The sequence below is a fragment of the Tachypleus tridentatus genome, chromosome 4 (genome assembly GCF_004210375.1).
Source record: "Tachypleus tridentatus isolate NWPU-2018 chromosome 4, ASM421037v1, whole genome shotgun sequence".
NCBI classification, from domain to species: Eukaryota; Metazoa; Arthropoda; class Merostomata; order Xiphosura; family Limulidae; genus Tachypleus; species Tachypleus tridentatus.
The window spans coordinates 31,734,890-31,754,168 of NC_134828.1; the positions used below are offsets into that span (position 1 = coordinate 31,734,890).

Consider the following 19,279-nt stretch of genomic DNA (forward strand, 5'->3'; position numbering starts at 1 on the left):
ATGTAACCAGCTGACTTTTTGTCTATGGAAGAAACTGAAAAAGCTTTTTCTTAACAGTAAGGAATAAAATTTATTACTATTTCTTCTTAGAAAGTGTCACAATGTGCTGATACATTCAATCTTTGAGACTTTTTATATATACATTACTACTTACACGAGTGAAACCCTTTTTAGACTGACCAGCTAAACACTTTTGCATCAATGGGGCATCACTGAAGTCAGAATTTTTGTTTCTTGCATTAGAAACACTTCACCAAAATGTGTGAAATGTGTAATTTTCACTTATAGTTTTGTTTCAGTTTTAGAAAAAAATCACATAATTTAATTATTATTATTATAATGTTGTAAGCTGTAAAATTTTCAAAATTGTTTTGTGGCCTACTGTTTAGAAAAATAAATGCTTTCTTTTGGTTTAGAATTTTTGTTTTTGATCAGGTTTCCTTTTGTATACATATATAGTTAGTTACATCTTGATGGATATTAATTCACAAATCTCTTTTGGTGTCTTATTTTGCCAATTGCAATAATCATCACTTTTGGCTAAAAACAAAAACATGATAAAAACTGAGAGGTTTATTAGGGACTTTGGCCTACACCTTTCAAAATGATGTCATCAACACCTTTATTAGAATAGGTATCACTACTTTTGCTAATGATATTCTAGGTAGAGGTCAATTTATATCTAGTATTCAAATAAATAATAAGCTAAAAAGGCTTTCTTTCTTGACATATCATGCTTAAGTGGTAAACTGGACAATAATATTCGGTAAATAAGGAACTGATTCATTGGAATATGTTGTCATTGCCTTTTGTACTTACTAAACCTAACTAAATTTGCAATATGTCCTTTCATAGAAGAGAATATTTTTTGCTTTCAAACATGAAGTTTAACACAAATACATTTTAAGGATTTAAAAGAACATCTGAAAAAACTACTGAAAAAGTTTTAAATCTTCGACCTGTTTCTATGTCTTCTAAGCCTTCTTGTTACATTCTTTATTCATTCACTTCTATATGATTTCTGGGTAGTTACTTTCAGAAGAAACCATAAATTCATTCTCAAACCACATTGTTGATTTTAAGTTGAGTAAATAGTTTATAATTTGATTTATCCTGTCATACTTAAATACTGCCAATATCTGGACTTTATAGCAGTTGTTTAAGGCACTTACTCTGACATAAAATGGGTGGGAAGTAAAGGGCTGTAGTAATAAAACTACTAACAGAGAAGGAGAATCATGCAAGATAATTATATTCTGTATAGGTTTATATTTGGGATGGGTAGATAAATTTTTAAAATAGTAGTAAATGATTTGTTTACAATATAGAGATTACTCGGAGCTGTGCAGAAATATAATTTTGAACATTTATTTTTTTTGCAAATTTCAGTAAACAGAAATTGTAAATACATATTATAAAATGTCTTTAAGTTGAAATAGAGTTAGAATTATTATTTTTACATGCATTTTAAGTTTGATATGCAGGATTTCTCATTATATATGAAAAGATTTCTTGAGGTCCAGATTGGGTTAATAATTTGGAACATTGCCTAAAAAATGTTAAATGGTGTTCTTTGGTCAAATAAAAATGTCTAGTACTTCGAAGTTAGAATTGTTTTAGAAGCCAACTAACTGTGGAAGGTTTAAAAATGCAGCTATTATTCAAATATTTTTACATTGTAATCTTGGCTAATAGGAGTTAATTTATTAGAAGGTGACATTTGCAGAAGAAGCAAATTATTTGTTATGAGTACAAAAAAAAAGTTTAAATTGTAATATATTTGTTATGTGACCAAAAATAGATTTTAATTGTAATATAATTAGCAACAAAGCTGTAAATTTTGGTAAAAAACTAACTTGAGGTATTTTCTTGTTTTATTTTTCTTACATTTGCTGCATGCTCTTTAGTAAGACTAGTTTCAGGATGTTCCAGCTTCCATATAACAGTAGACATTAAGTAACCAAGGAACTAATCCAAGCTTTTGTAATGTTGAAGTACCCAAAACTTACCTCAGTAACATTTTCATACAGATATTTGAATAATATGTAATATTCTTTAACTGCCTATAAGATTCTAAGTTATTTGTGATATTTCAAGATTGTTTGAAACATCATACACATATTCAAATTGGTGCCACTTTATAATTATAAAAACCAAGTATCAGTCAATCATGCTTAGTTTCTCCAAGTCTCATGAGTTACACCAGTTTAATTCCACTTGTTCTCCTATAATGTTTCTTCTCTTCATTGCTTGTTCCTATTTCAGTTGAACTAAATCACTAACATAGGCATAAATAGCTCCTAAATTTTGACAATTTTTCAGCTATAAAAAAGTCTGTTAGAGAAGTTTTTATACCAAAGTTTTATTTAGCACCAAGTGAAACTAAGTTACCATTTATTATGAAGAGAAATGTTTGAATAATGACCAAGTATTTACAAGAAATGTTTTAAGAGAATTAGTTCAATACTGTAGTTGATGTGATATGAAGATAAGTGATCGGTGAATGCTGGAAAGAAATGCTCTTTTGTAAAGGAGATGTTGCTTATGATAGACTTTGGTTTTCTGAAGCTAGAAGGCTATTTATTTTTCTTATGCCTATACATGGGCAGCAAAGTTGCAAATACACTTTGGAGGATTCATATGTGGTAGGATTTGGTTTTCATTAATTTTTGATGGGCTTTTATACAAACTGTAAAATAAAACTTGATGCACATTTACATATAACTACAGCTTTTATAGAGCATCTTTGTTATCTTTCAAGTTAATCTCTGTACTAAGGTGTCCTGGGTAAGTAGTCGACAAAAATAGTAAGTGAAAGGCATTTATTTCTCTACAAATTAATGATCGTAATAATTCTAAGTACACGCTAGTAATTTGACTTTATGCATTAAAAACTTAGTGAGCAGAGTTGTGTAGTAATTATTTTTTAAATCCGAATTGTTTTTCAACACTGCCTAGTTTTCTTACCCTAAAATTTCAACTTTGTGATTGTTAATTTTCAATGACATCACAAGTGTGGATGAAAAGTACCTGTTTACTTAATTAAGAGTGAAAGTGTTTGATTACTTAATGATTTTTCTTCCTTTTTACTTTTAGGATACCTTTGACATTAGGATCTGTTTAGCCAAGTCTCTGAGCTACACTGTAGATTTTGAGACTTCAACAGAATCTGATCTTCACAAAATAGAAATTCCACTCACTTTTGATATTCTTCAGTCTGGTGAAATTCATGGCCTTGCATTCTGGTTTGATGTAGCTTTTATTGGCTCAACGTACGTGTGCACATTTTAGTACTTTGAAAACCAGGAAGAAACTAAGTTAATGTAGTAATCTTGTAGAAATGAATTTTCGTTCAATTTATTACGACATAATTATTGATATTTTTCTGTACTTTTAAGTATTTGTTTGTTTTCAGCCATGAGAATGTTTTCTATTGGTGTTAACAATGTAATATTATTAATTTATGTTAAGTTTGAAATATAACATTTGACTCCAGTGACATGTAAGCCAATTAAATATATTTGTATTATGTATCTTGTGTATATTGAGGAATATACAAATGTTTGATAAAAAAAATCATAATATTGGGTGTCCATAACTCATTGAATTGAACTGGCTTGTGACATTAAATATTTCGTTTCGATACCCATTATTGGCAGAGCACAGATAGATCATTGTTTAACTTTGTGCTGAACAACAACCAAACCAGTTAAAAGCTTTCCAAATTTTTTTTTAAGAGTTGGGTGTTTACAGTAAGAAAAGTCTTTTTTTTTTTACTATTTGTTTTCAGATTTCTTTCAAGCGTTAGTTTATATGCCTTGCATAAATGTTGATGTGATAATTCACACTAAAGTCTTGTATTAAAAAGTCAGTTTTTTTTGTTTGGTTAGAGTGTAAGATATAAATTAAAAAAAATGGTTTCAAGTAGTTTTCAATTACTTATCATGTTAATATATTTTACCACAAAGAGTTATGGATAAAAAAACATTCAGATATCTTAAAAACCATTTGTCTTTTCATGAAAGATACAGTGTTTAGGTGTAAAGCGTGCAGTTTTGAATTAGTATCAGTTGCCCTGCTTTGGTGTCCCATAGTGATAATGTTGTATAAATGGTGTTTAAAAGCTAGAGCTAGGCAATTAGTGGTGTGTGTTAATTAATTAATCAGTACAGTGTTCCACAAACCATGGTACAACCCTCCCATCCCCCCCCCCAAAAAAAATCTGAATAGTATAATTGAAATACAAATTTTAATGAGGTGATTAAATTCATGACATTTGGTTTATTTGTAATTCAGATTGATTGTTGGAATAATCAGAAATGGTAATACTTACAAACTGATTTTTTTTAGTTGATTATTTTCATGAAATTAAGAGACCTGTCAATTTTAATTAATCAGTGAACTTGCTTCTCATTGGTAATCAGTTATACTGATTTATCAATTTAAATTCCTAGCTTTTTAAAAATAGCTAACTACCATAAACATGATAATAGATTAGATTAAAAATAATGAAAAGCGTTACTTTTGATGGCTGAAACGTATAAAATGTAGGTGCATGATTTTGACCATTTCAGGATATGAATGTGTTTTTTTCGGTTTGCTTTTTTCAGGCATACTGTATGGTTATCTACATCACCCACTCAACCTCTAACTCACTGGTACCAAGTTCGATGTTTAATTCACTCTCCATTGATTGTGCAAAGAGGTCAAGTTGTAACAGGAATGGTAGTCCTAAATTCAAATCCAAGGTAATTAATTTTGCAATAATATGTTATTAGTTTTTGTGTTTATAAGAATAAAAGCCTAATATCATGTGGTTTAAGTACAGTCACACTGATTTAATGTTAATAATAAATTGCAATATTCTGGTTTAATGAAGACTTGTACCACAAACATCTACATTAAAAGCATAAAATAATTGTTCTGCTAATAGTTGTATACTTTTCTTAGAGATTAAATGTAACTACTTAGAGTATATCAAAACAATTATTGTTCTGTTTTTTTGTTACCCACCTAAAGTTTTGTGGTTTAAACCTTCCAAATTGTGTGACAGTTGATTTCAGAGTGAATTATATGTTTGTATGAATAATGAGAAAAAATCCAATATAGCCTTTTACGAAAGTTCTTTACATAGGAACATGTTTGTGTATTTTGTTAGTATATATATATTTGTTGTGAGTCAGTTGTATTTATTTAAATTTAAAAGAGGAATTGACAGGGAGAAGTAGCTATCATTATGCAGATAAAAATTTTCAAGGTTTATTATTCAGTAATGGTTTGAAGTTGTGAGAAAATAATTTAAGCATCAATAATGTTTTATAATTTTAGGCAGAGTTATGACGTTGACATAGAGCTGAAAGTTGAAGAAACAGGTGTATGCAGTCGTAACTCACTAGACCTTAAGAATCCATTCTTCCGATACACTGGTCAACCACTTCAACCACCTCCTGGATTTAATGAAACATCTCCTAGTGAAAGCTATTGGGAGACATTAGATGCTCAAAATGGTGAGGGTAATTATTTAATTTTTTTGACATATCACTACCTGTGTACAGGTTTTGGTGATGAAGACAACAGATGAATGTCCTAGAGTAGAGAACTGATCTATCATTATATTTTTGTAGAGATTTAGAAGAAGGGAGTTTATATATAATTTACAGTTGTTTTGAGTTTACGCTAACTAAAATATAAGAATCAAATTTCAAAAAAATATTAGTTACTCTTTTCAGTACTAAATTATGTTATATGTTTATTGTTATGTTTTCTTTAGTTAATTTGCATTTTTAACAAAAGTTGCTTAAACTGTTTTCTAAGCTCCTGTATGTCTTGTGTCTTATGGTTTACCTTTACTTTAGTTTTGACATACTTGTGTTGTCAGTGTGTGTTTTCATTGTGAATAAATCTTCTCTATAGAGAAAAGTGAGTGTTTTCTGTGATTTCAGCCACAAACAGTGTCAACCTTATGGTAAATGGCATTGCTTTAATGAATGGAAACACCGTGATGGACGTGCAGAGTATTCAGAATCCCCAACCCACACAGCTAGGTGTTCACCATTCTAATTTAATTTCATTAGGTAAGTTAAATATCTTTGAGCTGTTTTTAACTCAGAAATAAACCCATAACAAATGTAAAACCTATTTGTTTGTGTAAATAGTCTTTGTTTTTATTTTAAATAAAGGAACTTTTCTAATAACACTGAATTCAAACTTGCATGTGGGAATTGCCAAAATAATATATATTTTTCTTTCTTTTTTTGCCTAATGGTATAATTAGCTTCTTCATCTCAGCTCTGTCTAAGATTGTTCCTTTTTGTTTTATCATCTAGTAAAACCATTTTTGTGATTTATGATCAAAATTTAGGAACTTAGATCAGTAGTATTTATATTTTAAATAAAAAAGGTAACATGATGATACTGATAAAAATATTGCTGCTGTGTTCTCAAAATAAAATTTTATTTGGTTATTTATCCATTATGGTTCTCATGGCCTTCCAGCAGGAATAATGAGTATTAATGGGTTGTTCTTTAATAAGCTAGTACTTACTGACTTATGCTTATTTGATCTTGAACATTCATATCATACTGTAACAAACCTTAATGTGAAAGACTAAGGTTTGAATATTTTTTTGTGGGAAGAGGAATTTTAATAACATAACTGTAATAACATTCATATGTTTTATTGACACTGTTAAAAACCTTTTATCTCCTGGAAAATGAAAACATTACCATAGACAGCATATATAATTAGTGACTACAAAATGTCAGAGCTTTCAATTTGAAACTAAGACATTTAAAATGTTGTTGATTAAAGTGTTCCGAGAAGGACTGATGTTATTAAGCTGTAGAAGTGAGATTCAGTACCTTGTTCACAAATACCTATAATTTGTACATTTACTATTTAATTTCATCTAACTCTTATAAAATTACATGAAGTATAAGAAACGGGTCAACATGGATTTAACCCATTTACTACTGTCTTGTTGGATTATACCGACTACATTACCTCAATGCCAGAATTTCCTGCTATAACTTTTAATATGTTTTATGTATCTTCATGAAATTCTTCAAACACTGCAAGTGTTTATAGACAAAAAAAACTATAGCTCTCAGTTAAGTATTTTTACCAGAAGTTTATCCATGAATATATGGAGTCTGAAAACAGTGTTGACTGCTCAGAGTGCAAAGGGATTTTCATTTTAAATCAAAAGTACTTTTCTTTCTTTGAAAATTTTTCAGAGTTCATTTGCATAATCTCAGAGATCTTTTAAATGAATATAAAACGTTTTCTTTTTTAGAAAACTATATTTTATCTGTTATTTTCTCTACCCTAACTGTAAGGGGCTGGTCAATTTGAATGACCTCATAGCCACCATAAAATTTTAAATGTTGACATATGCAAAATAAATTAAATGATATTCTTCTATACTTTTCAGTACATATCTTGATTTTCTAAAGTACTTTAGTAGTTAGTTTTTGTATCTAATCTTTTTTTCACATCTATTTCCTGCGATTATTTTGCTGCTAGTAGCTGAAGTAGAAACCTGTTGAACATAAAGCAATGAATTGAAGTTTCTGTCATTAAACTGTTTATGTGACATCATCAGTAGCAAATAAGCTTGAGCAGTGCAATTACTAGAACTTTCTTATAAGTTTTATCATTATCCTGTCTGCAAGAACACAAGAAGATTTATTAACTTGATTACTGTAAAGTTTTATCATTATCCTGTCTGCAAGAACACAAGAAGATTTATTAACTTGATTACTGTAAAGTTTTATCATTATCCTGTCTGCAAGAACACAAGAAGATTTATTAACTTGATTACTGTAAAGTTTTATCATTATCCTGTCTGCAAGAACACAAGAAGATTTATTAACTTGATTACTGTAAAGTTTTATCATTATCCTGTCTGCAAGAACACAAGAAGATTTATTAACTTGATTACTGTAAAGTTTTATCATTATCCTGTCTGCAAGAACACAAGAAGATTTATTAACTTGATTACTGTAAAGTTTTATCATTATCCTGTCTGCAAGAACACAAGAAGATTTATTAACTTGATTACTGTAAAGTTTTATCATTATCCTGTCTGCAAGAACACAAGAAGATTTATTAACTTGATTACTGTAAAGTTTTATCATTATCCTGTCTGCAAGAACACAAGAAGATTTATTAACTTGATTACTGTAAAGTTTTATCATTATCCTGTCTGCAAGAACACAAGAAGATTTATTAACTTGATTACTGTAAAGTTTTATCATTATCCTGTCTGCAAGAACACAAGAAGATTTATTAACTTGATTACTGTAAAGTTTTATCATTATCCTGTCTGCAAGAACACAAGAAGATTTATTAACTTGATTACTGTAAAGTTTTATCATTATCCTGTCTGCAAGAACACAAGAAGATTTATTAACTTGATTACTGTAAAGTTTTATCATTATCCTGTCTGCAAGAACACAAGAAGATTTATTAACTTGATTACTGTAAAGTTTTATCATTATCCTGTCTGCAAGAACACAGTGGTAGAAGATTTATTAACTTGATTACTGTAAAGTGGTTGCAATGAGAATTGTCTAAAGTAATAAAAGTGAGAGAAGATATTTATGATATGACTCTGTGTTAAGTCTGATTTGATCTAATAAACTTTATGGGTATTTGGGTGTTTGTTATGCTTCAGGAGGTTGGAATTTAGTGGTACATGTGTACAAAGCATGCAAGTGCTTGTAAATATGTGTGTGTGTATATGTATATGATTACTGTTTATTTATAAATGCTTAATTTTTAGTTATATTTCTTAAAACATAGAACAGTGAATGGAAAATATATAGAAAACATTCTTAGTACTTACTATGTTACAAAATTGAGTTTTACTCAATATGTTGTAAAAACTAAGCCTTGCATTAAGCCTAGTTTATTCTTTCAGGTGAAGGGGGAAGACAAATTAATTTTGTAGATTTTAAAGGTATATTTTTTTGAAAGCCAAAAACATTATTGGATCACCATACTATAAAACAACTATAATTTATATAACTTTCCAACTAAGCTGTATGTTGGTTAAGAAAAACTCATTTCAGGACAGCAATTTAGTTAATAAATTTCGACATTTACAGTCTGTTACAAGTTTCACTTTCAAGCTCATTGCAAATGACTTTCAGGATTATTAGAGTGGAGTGTGCTCTTTCTATTTGTTATAAATATGTACTTAAGAAAAGTAAGTAGCAATATAAAAGGGGGTTTCAAAAGAATGGAGTAGGGGGTGAGACTACCCCAGTAGGTTTATAAAATATTCTGATATCTTGGCACATCACAAAGGTGGGAGGTTCTTTTACATTTTGTGAATGTTTGAGATTTAAATTTCTAATTTTTTAACCACCAGATTTTGTATAGTATGTGTAATAAAGCATAAAGTGAGCAAACAGACAAGAAGATATGCTAAATAAAACAGCATATTTAATATATTCTTTTGAATTAATAAATATATAATTGTAAAAATTTTAATTTTAAACTATTTTGTGGTGCAAACTTAATTTACATACAGTGAAAATAATATTGTCTTATTAAGTTCTGAAAATAACTGAGATGTGGTGTACATCCTATGACCTGTTCATAGGAAAATGCCTAATAACTTAACAGTATTCCATAGAACTTTAAAAATTGTTGTTACTCCAGGTATATTTATGAAATTTAATATTTTATTTGCTTAAAATATGTTTTTTAGTTTGTCAACTAATTCACCATGGTCATCCTTTACTGTGCATTTTGTGAGGTTTTAGTGATTTACATTCAGAATTTAAACTTTAATGTAGCTATGCCTAAAGAATGGGGTCTGTGACTTAAAAATATAGCCTGTGTGTTATATAATTGTGCCAATCAATAGAGAAGACAATATAAAGAAAGGATTCATAAATTCAAGTAAATATTTGAAAGTGCTAACATATGGTTTATAGGTAAAGATAATATCACATCATAAAACTTTTGGAGTTGTTTACTATGCAGCCTTTTGAACTAGAAACAGGTTATTTTACTGAAAGACCAACTACAGGAAGTTTGCATTAAAATATGATTTGGCATTTGACATGAATTGTCAGTGAAATATGTTTTGTTGGGAGTGTGTATTACTATATTGATGGTATTGTATTCATTATTCTTGTGTTGACTATTGAGTGATAGCTAAAGTGTATGTAGCTCAACCATATTTTATAATAATTTGATTTCTGTGTTGCTATCTAAATGCACTTACATGAATAGATTGTGTGATTCTACTTTCCAAGAATTTTGGACTTTCTTTTCTTTTTCTCTCTTGTTTAAATGAAAGCTAGTTTGTTTTGGTACGTTTTATGTCTGCATAAGAAAAACTATATCAGAAAAGTTATGCTGACACTAATCAGATTGTTTCAACTAGTAGTTTTATTGACATATATGTGGCTGTATAATGCCATGTGTGTTTATGCAGCTGTGGTGTAGATATCCTGGATTGATTGCAAAGAGAATTTGATGGATGTCTTGGTAATATGTTATTTTTATATCCAGTAACATTTAAAAGCATGCACATTTTTTAATTGGCTGTTTTTGAAGTAGGGTATGCATGAAAATAAAACTGTATGTCTGTTCTCATTCAAAATCGGTTCTAGGTTTTCTTGTCAAACATTCACACATAATAACAAAACTGTTGCAGTTGCCCATCACTGAAAAGCATATTGTGTTTAACCCTTACACTTCTGAATGTATGTCCTGAGTAAAGAAATTATTTGAACTGAATATATATGCTGTTGTTAAAGAAGGGAACTTATTCATAAGGTATACCTCTGATAGAAACAAATACTTAATGGATTCATGTGGTAGAATGAAACCTCAGTTATCTGGTCCCTAATTGTATTTGTTGAAATGGGTTGGGATATATAAATACAGTATTTATGCACTGATCAGCACCACATATTTTGTATTTAAATAAAAGAAGGAAGGAAGACTATGTGAACAGTTTTTCTATAGCACCGTTCAGTTTGGAAATTTCTTCAGATGCCCAAGTACTAAAGACACAGAACTTAGCTCTTAAGCAAATATAGTAATGTAGTATTTTAGGTGCAAAGCAGCCTTACTTGATCATGTTTGTTAAAACATATTTTGTGTAGAGACAGTAAAAGAACAGTCTTTCATTCTTATGTATACAAAAAGTAATTATTTACTGCACTACCTTGTATTCAGAAGTCTCTTAAGCCAGTCTTATTGAGTTAGTTCATGAATAAGTAAATTCTTGTTATACAAAATTTTGTTCTTTTTTATTTATATGCTTTAAGATAAAATGCACAAGTTTATTCCATAAAAAACAACGTACAAAAGAGAGCACTTGAAGTTAGAACCTGTAAAAGAAATAAACACTCCCCTTCAGGCACGTTACCAAGTCCAGGGATATTAAAATCAACCAAGACAGGCTCTTCTGGAGTCCAAGCCAATGTTCCCACATGTTCTATAGGTGGTAGCATCTCACCATCTTTCTTTAACCAGGTTGGTTCTCACACTGTTCATGAGTTGTTGGAGTCAAACCTCTATTATCCAAAATTGTGATTTGGTTAATAGCATCTTGTATCTTGGTCTATTTTTGTGTTTGATTTTTTTTTTTTTGACCATGTACTCAGTGATTTACTATTTGCAATAACAAACTTCAAAAGTATTTGAAATTGAAAGATATAAAAAAAAATTCATGTAACTCTCAGTTGGATAATTCAGGTTTTCAATGTGTGATAAATTTTTCTATACGAAAAAAACTTGTAGGTTTTTTTTTGTTAAAGTAACTCTGTGACACTGGAAACTTAGGTTTATGTTTTGTAAAAATTCAGAGGTTCCAGACTATGTACTTGAGTGTGTGTGTGTATCTATATCTGTCTAACTGTATGTGTATGTATGTATGTGTGTGTGTGTAAAGTACTTTTTTTTGCATTTGAAGTATGACTTAAAAGTGGAGTGGATTATTGAAGTGTGGAAGATATGGTTGAACTATAAAATTAATCCTTTTAGTTTTTACATGACAATATTTTATTAAAACCTCTTTAAGCATACTAAAAGTCAGCTTGTACACAGACAACAAATATACCAATTATAGACATGATTTCCAAAGACAACTTATTGTTTGAAGGTCATTGATTTTATGCTTTTATATGTAATTGGAGGTTTATTGAGATGCTCTTATGCCAGTAACTTGCTGTTATGAGTACACTTACCATTACGTTTGCTCAAAGGTATTGTTAGGTTCATGGCTCGGGCCCATAGTTGTGGGAATATTTAGCATTTCAGCATGATTTCGATCATCATCATCTCTTCAGATTTTTAAAGACACCAGCTGGTGATTTGGTATAAGAGCCCCACATGCCAACACATTGGCATGCCCTTGCTGTCATCACTGCCAAAGAAAAAGACTATGGGAGGACTAATACTTTCTAAGTACAACAAACATGATTGTCATTCATGCTTACAAAACATGGGATCTTGGGGAACTAAAAGTTGTACCTTGGTTGTAAGTTTCTGTAAAACAGTTTGTTCATATTTCAGTTTTAGTTATTTTCTCAAGATGCCTGATTTTATTTTTCAAGCTGAAAAGATGTAGATACTTGTACCAATAGCACACTTACTTTTATTTTTAATTTTCTTAATTTTTTTTTCAAACTGATAGTGATACAAACAAAATCTCTTCTAGTAATACATGTGATGTATATTTGTCATGATTTTTGTCCACAATAGTTTTAAGTTGGTAAACTGTATTCTGTATTATTTTCATATTTTTATGGATTGGAAGTTTTTAATTAGAGTTTAGTTTACCTTGAACTAGATTTTGGAATAAGAAATAAAAGTGTCTTGTAATGATATATATTGACTTAAAATAACTGTACATTAGCATTAGTATCATTGATTCATTAATTGTTTTTGTTTTGTTAGTTTTCTGGTTGTATATTATTTGTGTTCAGAATTATTTTGTTGTTAGATGGGCTTGAAAACAAAACAAAAACTTGTGCATGTGCTTGCAGTGAATTTTTGTATATCTGTTTGTGCATGAATAACATGTAAATAAACTTAATATCCTTTGTTTTGAATTCCAGCATGTACTATTCAGATTTTTTTTTTGTCAATAAATTGAACAATATATTTCAATTCTTGTCTAGGTTTATTGTGCTAGTAGGCATAGAACCATTTTATGAAATTAGTTGCAATTGCAGGTTACCACACAGCATTTCTATATGTATATGTATGTATTTTTCACCTTAGCAGTATTATTTCTATGTGTGAACATTTAGAGCTTGTTTGAAGAAAACTTAAATTCCCCCTACTGGTAAAAGAATATTCTAAACTATACCAAATTGAGTAACATTCAAATATTTTCGTTTAAAATAAATTTTATTTCTCACAAATGCACTTGAACTATAACAAACCAGAGGGTAAGAACCTAAACTACACTTAATATGACCATGTGTTTATAATTAAAATTGTTTAAGATAATTAATTGTATCATTTTATGGGGACTTTTAAGAGTGACTATGTTAAATTATATGCATCAAAACTTGCTGTAAAAATTATTAAAAGAGATTATTGAAGGATATAGTCATTAAGTCAAAGAAGTGAAAAAGAAATCCAGATGCTGTTATCTATAATTGTTGATATACCTTGCGTTTCTCAAGTTTAAACAATTATCCCATATATGTGTAATATAAGACTGTAAGTTCAATTCAATGTTAGAAAATATTTTTAAAATTTATAAATGGTACTTTTTATATCAGTTGAAATAGCTATAAACATTTCAAAGATTTTATGAGACGGTTGCAAGCTACATTAGCTCAAAATCCTTCAACTACTATTATGTATACAGCATAAAGATGTAGGTGGTTAGTGGGATTTCTAAAATTTATTTGTGATTATTATTTCAGAGTTGTTTTTTTTTCCCTAATATTTTATTAATAACCTCTTGTCAGAAAGTTATGTGGAATTTAATCTGGTGGATGTTTTTTTTAATAGACTCAGCCACATGTGGTTTTAGGGAGTACTTTTCATTTCCCAGTTAACAATAGTTTGATTGGTGACTGTTACTCCTGGAAACATTATCTTGCCAGAAAATAATAGGAAGACCACAGCTTACAAACAGTGATATTGGTCTCTGTGTTAAAATTGGCTTTGAACTTTCAAGAATCGTTTTCAACCAAGAGCTCCTTGAGTGTGCAACATAACAATGTTGAAGAATGAATTTGTGAGAAAAAAAACCCAAGAACTACCTGTTTTTCAAACACAATATGAAGCTCAGAAAATATCCTGTGTTGGAGAATGTTTAACTTAGTTTAAAACCTTCCAGTTAGAGTAGAAAATATATATGATCTAGTTGTGTTTGGACTTAAAAATAGTTCCTTTTTTCAAATGATAATTTTGAAATCTTAAATAGCTTGTACAAGTGTTACAGTTCCAAAATGGGGTTAAATGCAAAATTTATTGAAAATTACTAATTTTTTGAAGAAACAAAACATTAATGTTGATTAATAGTTCTTAAAGAACGGTAAAAACTGTAACTGTAATCCATCTTGAATTTCTTCTCTAGATGTTTATTTGAAGCTCACAAATATAATAAACTGAAAAGACCAAGGTATGATTTGGCTGTTAAATTATCAACCCTTTGCTTATCATTTGGAATAATTGGTAAACCTCATATTTCTATTCCCGGGGACTGTGTGTATAGGCATACTTTTGTAAGGACTTTTCATTCTGAATCAACTCTGACATATGGCTTGTAGAGCCTCTCTTCAATAAAATGCACAATCAAATTTTTTATAATTTGTCAGATTTCCCAATTTTCCCTGGTTCTTGAGGATGCAAAATGCCTGGCTGCAAAAGTAGTTATTAAAGGCAGTATTCATGAATTTTTGTTGTGATACAAGTCCAAAATGCTGACAGTTTAAAGTATTTTTCTCAGCATTATCATTCTATTTAAATTTTGGAAGTTGTATATGCATGTGACATTTGCAGCGCTTTTCTTGCAATAAACACTATTAAGGACAGCACTAGTCTTTCTGTAAGAAAAACAAAGGACAGAATTGTTGTTTGTGTAAGTTTCAATTTCCGTTCTAAGTATTTTTAAATAGGTTTTGGATGGAACATAATAGTAGCAGTTAATGGGAATACAGTAAATATTTTTTGCTTGTTGAATTGTCAGTATTGGTTTGTTTTTGTAGTCTCAAACATTACACAGTTTTAATTTATATGTATGTTTTTCTAGAGTGAAAATGATCATTCTCATTCTGTAAATATACATTTTTTTTTCTTCTAATTTAACCTCAACTACATAAAAACATAGTTACCAATTTATTTATTTGCATATTTTTATCAGTAAATATAATTTTTTAAAGAAAATTTCACTGGAATTCATGTATCACACTTTGGTAATTTGTACCATTTTCTGTAATACAATTTTTTTTTTTTTTAACTACTGAAGTCTCTAATTTAGTTCTGTAACATTTTTTGGGAAACTTTATAATGCTTCACTTGATAGCTTACAGTTTTATGTTAAGCTTTATGGTTAAATTTTATCCATTTATTCCAATCTAGGTACGCGAGTTGTTTGTACTTTCATTTGTTTAGTGATGGTTGATGTGTTGTTGGTAAGAAATGACTAGAGCCACTGAAATGCAGTGGACTTTATGGTATTATTCCAGTTACTGAATGAATAACATTTGTTTTCAAATTTATATCAGACCCTGCTTGAAGGATTTAAGAAACAAACAGATTTGTGTTTAAAATTTGTTATTTAATATGACTGATTTGAACAGGTGTTGAGAAGCTCTAACTTAGTATTTTCAACCAACAGTAGAATGAACTAGTAGGGTGAAATTAGTATATATATATAAACAATTTAAAGTAATGGTAAATATAAGAAAAGGTTTTTGAAGCCATCCACTGTTTTGTACTTAAACCCTTGCAGAGTACTTGAAATGTGCCAATAAACTAATACATTAAATACATGTGTTTTTCAATTATATTTATACTGTCATATTAAAAGTTAGTGAAACTAAGTTATATGAGTTGGAAGAAATATGTGTAATTTTCCAAATAAGAGAGGGAGGTGCAAAGATAAGAAATGTGTGTTGGAACTGTAGAAGGATTCTGGTAATATACTACATCAGACTGAACACATCATCACACTAATTGTAATTTCAGAAATATAAATGTTACACTCTTTTAATGTAAAGACTAATAGACTTAGAGTTGATTTTAAGTTGTCTCTTAACAAACATTAATATTCAGTTTGTTTCATAAGTCTTTTCATAAATGTCATACCATATTACAGAATTTATACACACATTTTTAACAAAATTTCATTGGTGTTTCTAGTGTTAATGGGTTTTGCTTGGTGTAATTAGCAAACACTTCAGATGTGATTCAGTATTTTGAGCCTGCTATGTCATTCATTAACAAGTAGTGATCAACCATCTGTAAAAAAAAAGTGGGTCTGTCATTTTAATTAATAGATTGTTATAATTCAAGTGTAAACATTTTTCATTTGAAATTTACTTTATTATTCAAATGTTCCACATTTGTGACTTTTGAACAGTTTAGGTAATTTTTAAAACATTGTTTGTTAGGTAGGAAGTGTAAAAACAAATTGGTTATGTTACAGCTGCATTCATACAATACTTGCACATTGTGAAGTTTCTTAATCCAATGATAAGAATTTGAAGAGTAAGAGGAAATGGAACTTTCAAGTGACAGCCTAAGTTGCCCGTGTTTAGTTTCATCATTTTGTTATTTTTCATGCAGCCTTTTTTGTATGTGTGGCTCATTATTATATTAACAAAGAGAGCATAGGAAAATGTTTTCAAATATGGTGATCTGCTATTTTACTTTTTTGTCAAATAAAGAATGATAAGTGATCAGTAGTAAGTGTTTTAGTTCTCTCCATTGACTTGCTGGTGCAAAATGTGAGTTGAAACTTGTACTTTAAAGGTTAATAGCTAGCCCAATTTTCTCATATGAACATTTGTAAATATTGGAATGTTTTGACAATGATTTTGAAAGCTGGACTAGGTGTTTACAAGAAATGTGTTGTATGTATACATAATAGGGTATTTTTACACAATCATTTGTGTGATGGTGTAACTTTAAAATCCCTTATTATAGTTTTTATTCTTTGGTTGTGTGTATTTGATTTTCAATTCTGAGTAATTAAATAAATTTGTGGATTCTCTAACGTTTTTGATGTGGTTTTCTTTAGACATACAGTTTTACCGAGTGTTAGCTATCATTGCATAATGAATTTCATACCTACCTACCCTCCAATAGATCAGTGGTAAGTCTTAGAGGCTTGTAGTGCTAAAAAACAGAATCAGATTTCGATACTCATGTTGTGTTCATTAGAGATAGCTCGCTATGTAGTTTTGTGGTTAATAAAACAACAAAGGATAGCTAACCACAGTTTCGAAGTATTTTATTCCATTCAGACAAATTGATTGAAATCAATAGTTTCGTTCTCAGAAACTTAATTCCTAAAGAAGTACAACACTCACATTTATCTGTTGAATAGCTATTCTTTATCATGCTGGTTATCGAATTTTAATTTTTAAAGTTATAGTGAGATTTTGTATAATATAGAGAATATTTAGCATTAGTTTGACATGTTTAGTCGGAACCATTATATGTTATATACGTGTAACACTGATTCGTAAATAAACAAAAATTATGAGTGACAGGTATAACAATTCTCCGCGGATCTTCGAATATTTTGGAGTATCTCAAGGTCATATACGAGAAATCCGTTGAGAAAAAAAACCTGGAAAAATAATATTAACACGAAATATAATTGTCTGTTAAAAACATTAGACTCGGAACTTGGAAAAGCTAAAGTATGCACAGCACAGACCCTAAAGCTCCTCAGCCTCTGGGTGCCATCGAAGATTTTAGACACCCTACTTTTATGGTCTTTTTTTTTTCTCTCTCTCCCTCTCGTCTGTAGGCTTTAACAAACTTTCAAGAATTTCTGTCTTTATTTACTGGCCCGAGTCTCGAATGTCACATATTTCTAAAACTTTGTATACCTACGAAAAGATGTTGCTATATATAGGTTTGGTATTTGATTGGCAAAGCCTTGCAGAATCCCATTATTTGTGAGTAAATTCTCTCGTAATCGGTTGGTATGAAAGGGAAATCAAATTCATTTTAATACACAATTTTTTGTTAGTGCTAAATTTAGTAAGTTTCTTTCTCTTTAAGATATGTGTAAGTACGTAAAGTTCAATGACTTTACTGATATTTTGTGGTTATTGGTCTAAATTGAAATCTTAAGCGTAATTATTTTTTATACAATTACAGTAATTGTAATTCGGTTTAATGATGTTTCTTCTCTCTCTGGAAGAATTTTATTCTTATAAAATTAGACAAGCTTCCCTCTGAAACTAAAATCAAGTTTTGATATTGCTGGCGGACAGCTCACAGATAATCAATTACATAGCTTTATGTTTAATGATAAACAGAATTACATTAGTTGAAAGACAAGCTGTAAAACTTCCAGTTTGTCTAATTCTTTTGATGGTTTTGCATGTCTTGTTTCAGTTGTTGAATTTTGATTAACTATTGCTACACTTCATTACTTCTGCTGCTAAGAAAGAAAATTTGCTGGTGTCAGTAGGTAAGTTTTATCCAAACCGCTAAGTACAATACATTGAGATGGCATTATTTTAAGCTTTTTTTTTTGTTTGTTTTGGAATTTCGTACAAAGCTACTCGAGGGCTATCTGTGCTAGCCGTCCCTAATTTAGCAGTGTAAGACTAGAGGGAAGATAGCTAGTCATCACCACCCACCGCCGACTCTTGGGCTACTCTTTTACCAACGAATAGTGGGATTGACCGTCACATTATAACGCCCCCACGGCTGGGAGGGCGAGCATGTTTGGCGCGAACCCGCGATCCTCAGATTACGAAGCGCACGCCTTAACGCGCTAGGCCATGCCGGGCCCATTGTTTTAAGCATTATTAAAAATTAAACTCATTTTCTAATATTTGTTCATATTCCCGTTCCTCAGTAGTTAAATATCGTGTGAGAAAAGTATTTTTAAATAGTAAATACTATTTACAGTTGCATTTCAAGTATTCTGGGTATGTATTATGGTTTTATATCATTTGTGATTTCAAATCGTTTATGTGGCCTGGCATGGCCTAGCGCGTAAGGCGTGCGACTCGTAATCCGAGGGTCGCGGGTTCGCATTCCCGTCGCGCCAAACATGCTCGCCCTTTCAGCCGTGGGGGCGTTATAATATGACGG

General features: G+C 30.0%; 1 protein-coding gene across 3 annotated transcripts in view; it reads left to right on the plus strand.

Moving 5' to 3' along the window:
* Positions 1-17,213, plus strand: part of LOC143248807 (histone-arginine methyltransferase CARMER-like) — a 41,165-nt gene extending 23,952 nt beyond the window's left edge. The window contains exons 9-14 of one of the 3 annotated variants that reach the window (XM_076497574.1): positions 3,097-3,272; positions 4,611-4,748; positions 5,329-5,507; positions 5,943-6,074; positions 11,388-11,503; positions 14,000-17,213. In XM_076497574.1, coding sequence (XP_076353689.1) covers positions 3,097-3,272; positions 4,611-4,748; positions 5,329-5,507; positions 5,943-6,074; positions 11,388-11,503; positions 14,000-14,101 — 843 coding nt within the window. In that variant the 3' untranslated portion in view covers positions 14,102-17,213. Of the gene's footprint in view, positions 1-3,096; positions 3,273-4,610; positions 4,749-5,328; positions 5,508-5,942; positions 6,075-11,295; positions 11,504-13,999 lie in introns of those variants that run through there. The other 2 variants (XM_076497575.1, XM_076497577.1) reach the window with 2 other exon arrangements.
* Positions 17,214-19,279: the final 2,066 nt, after the last annotated feature.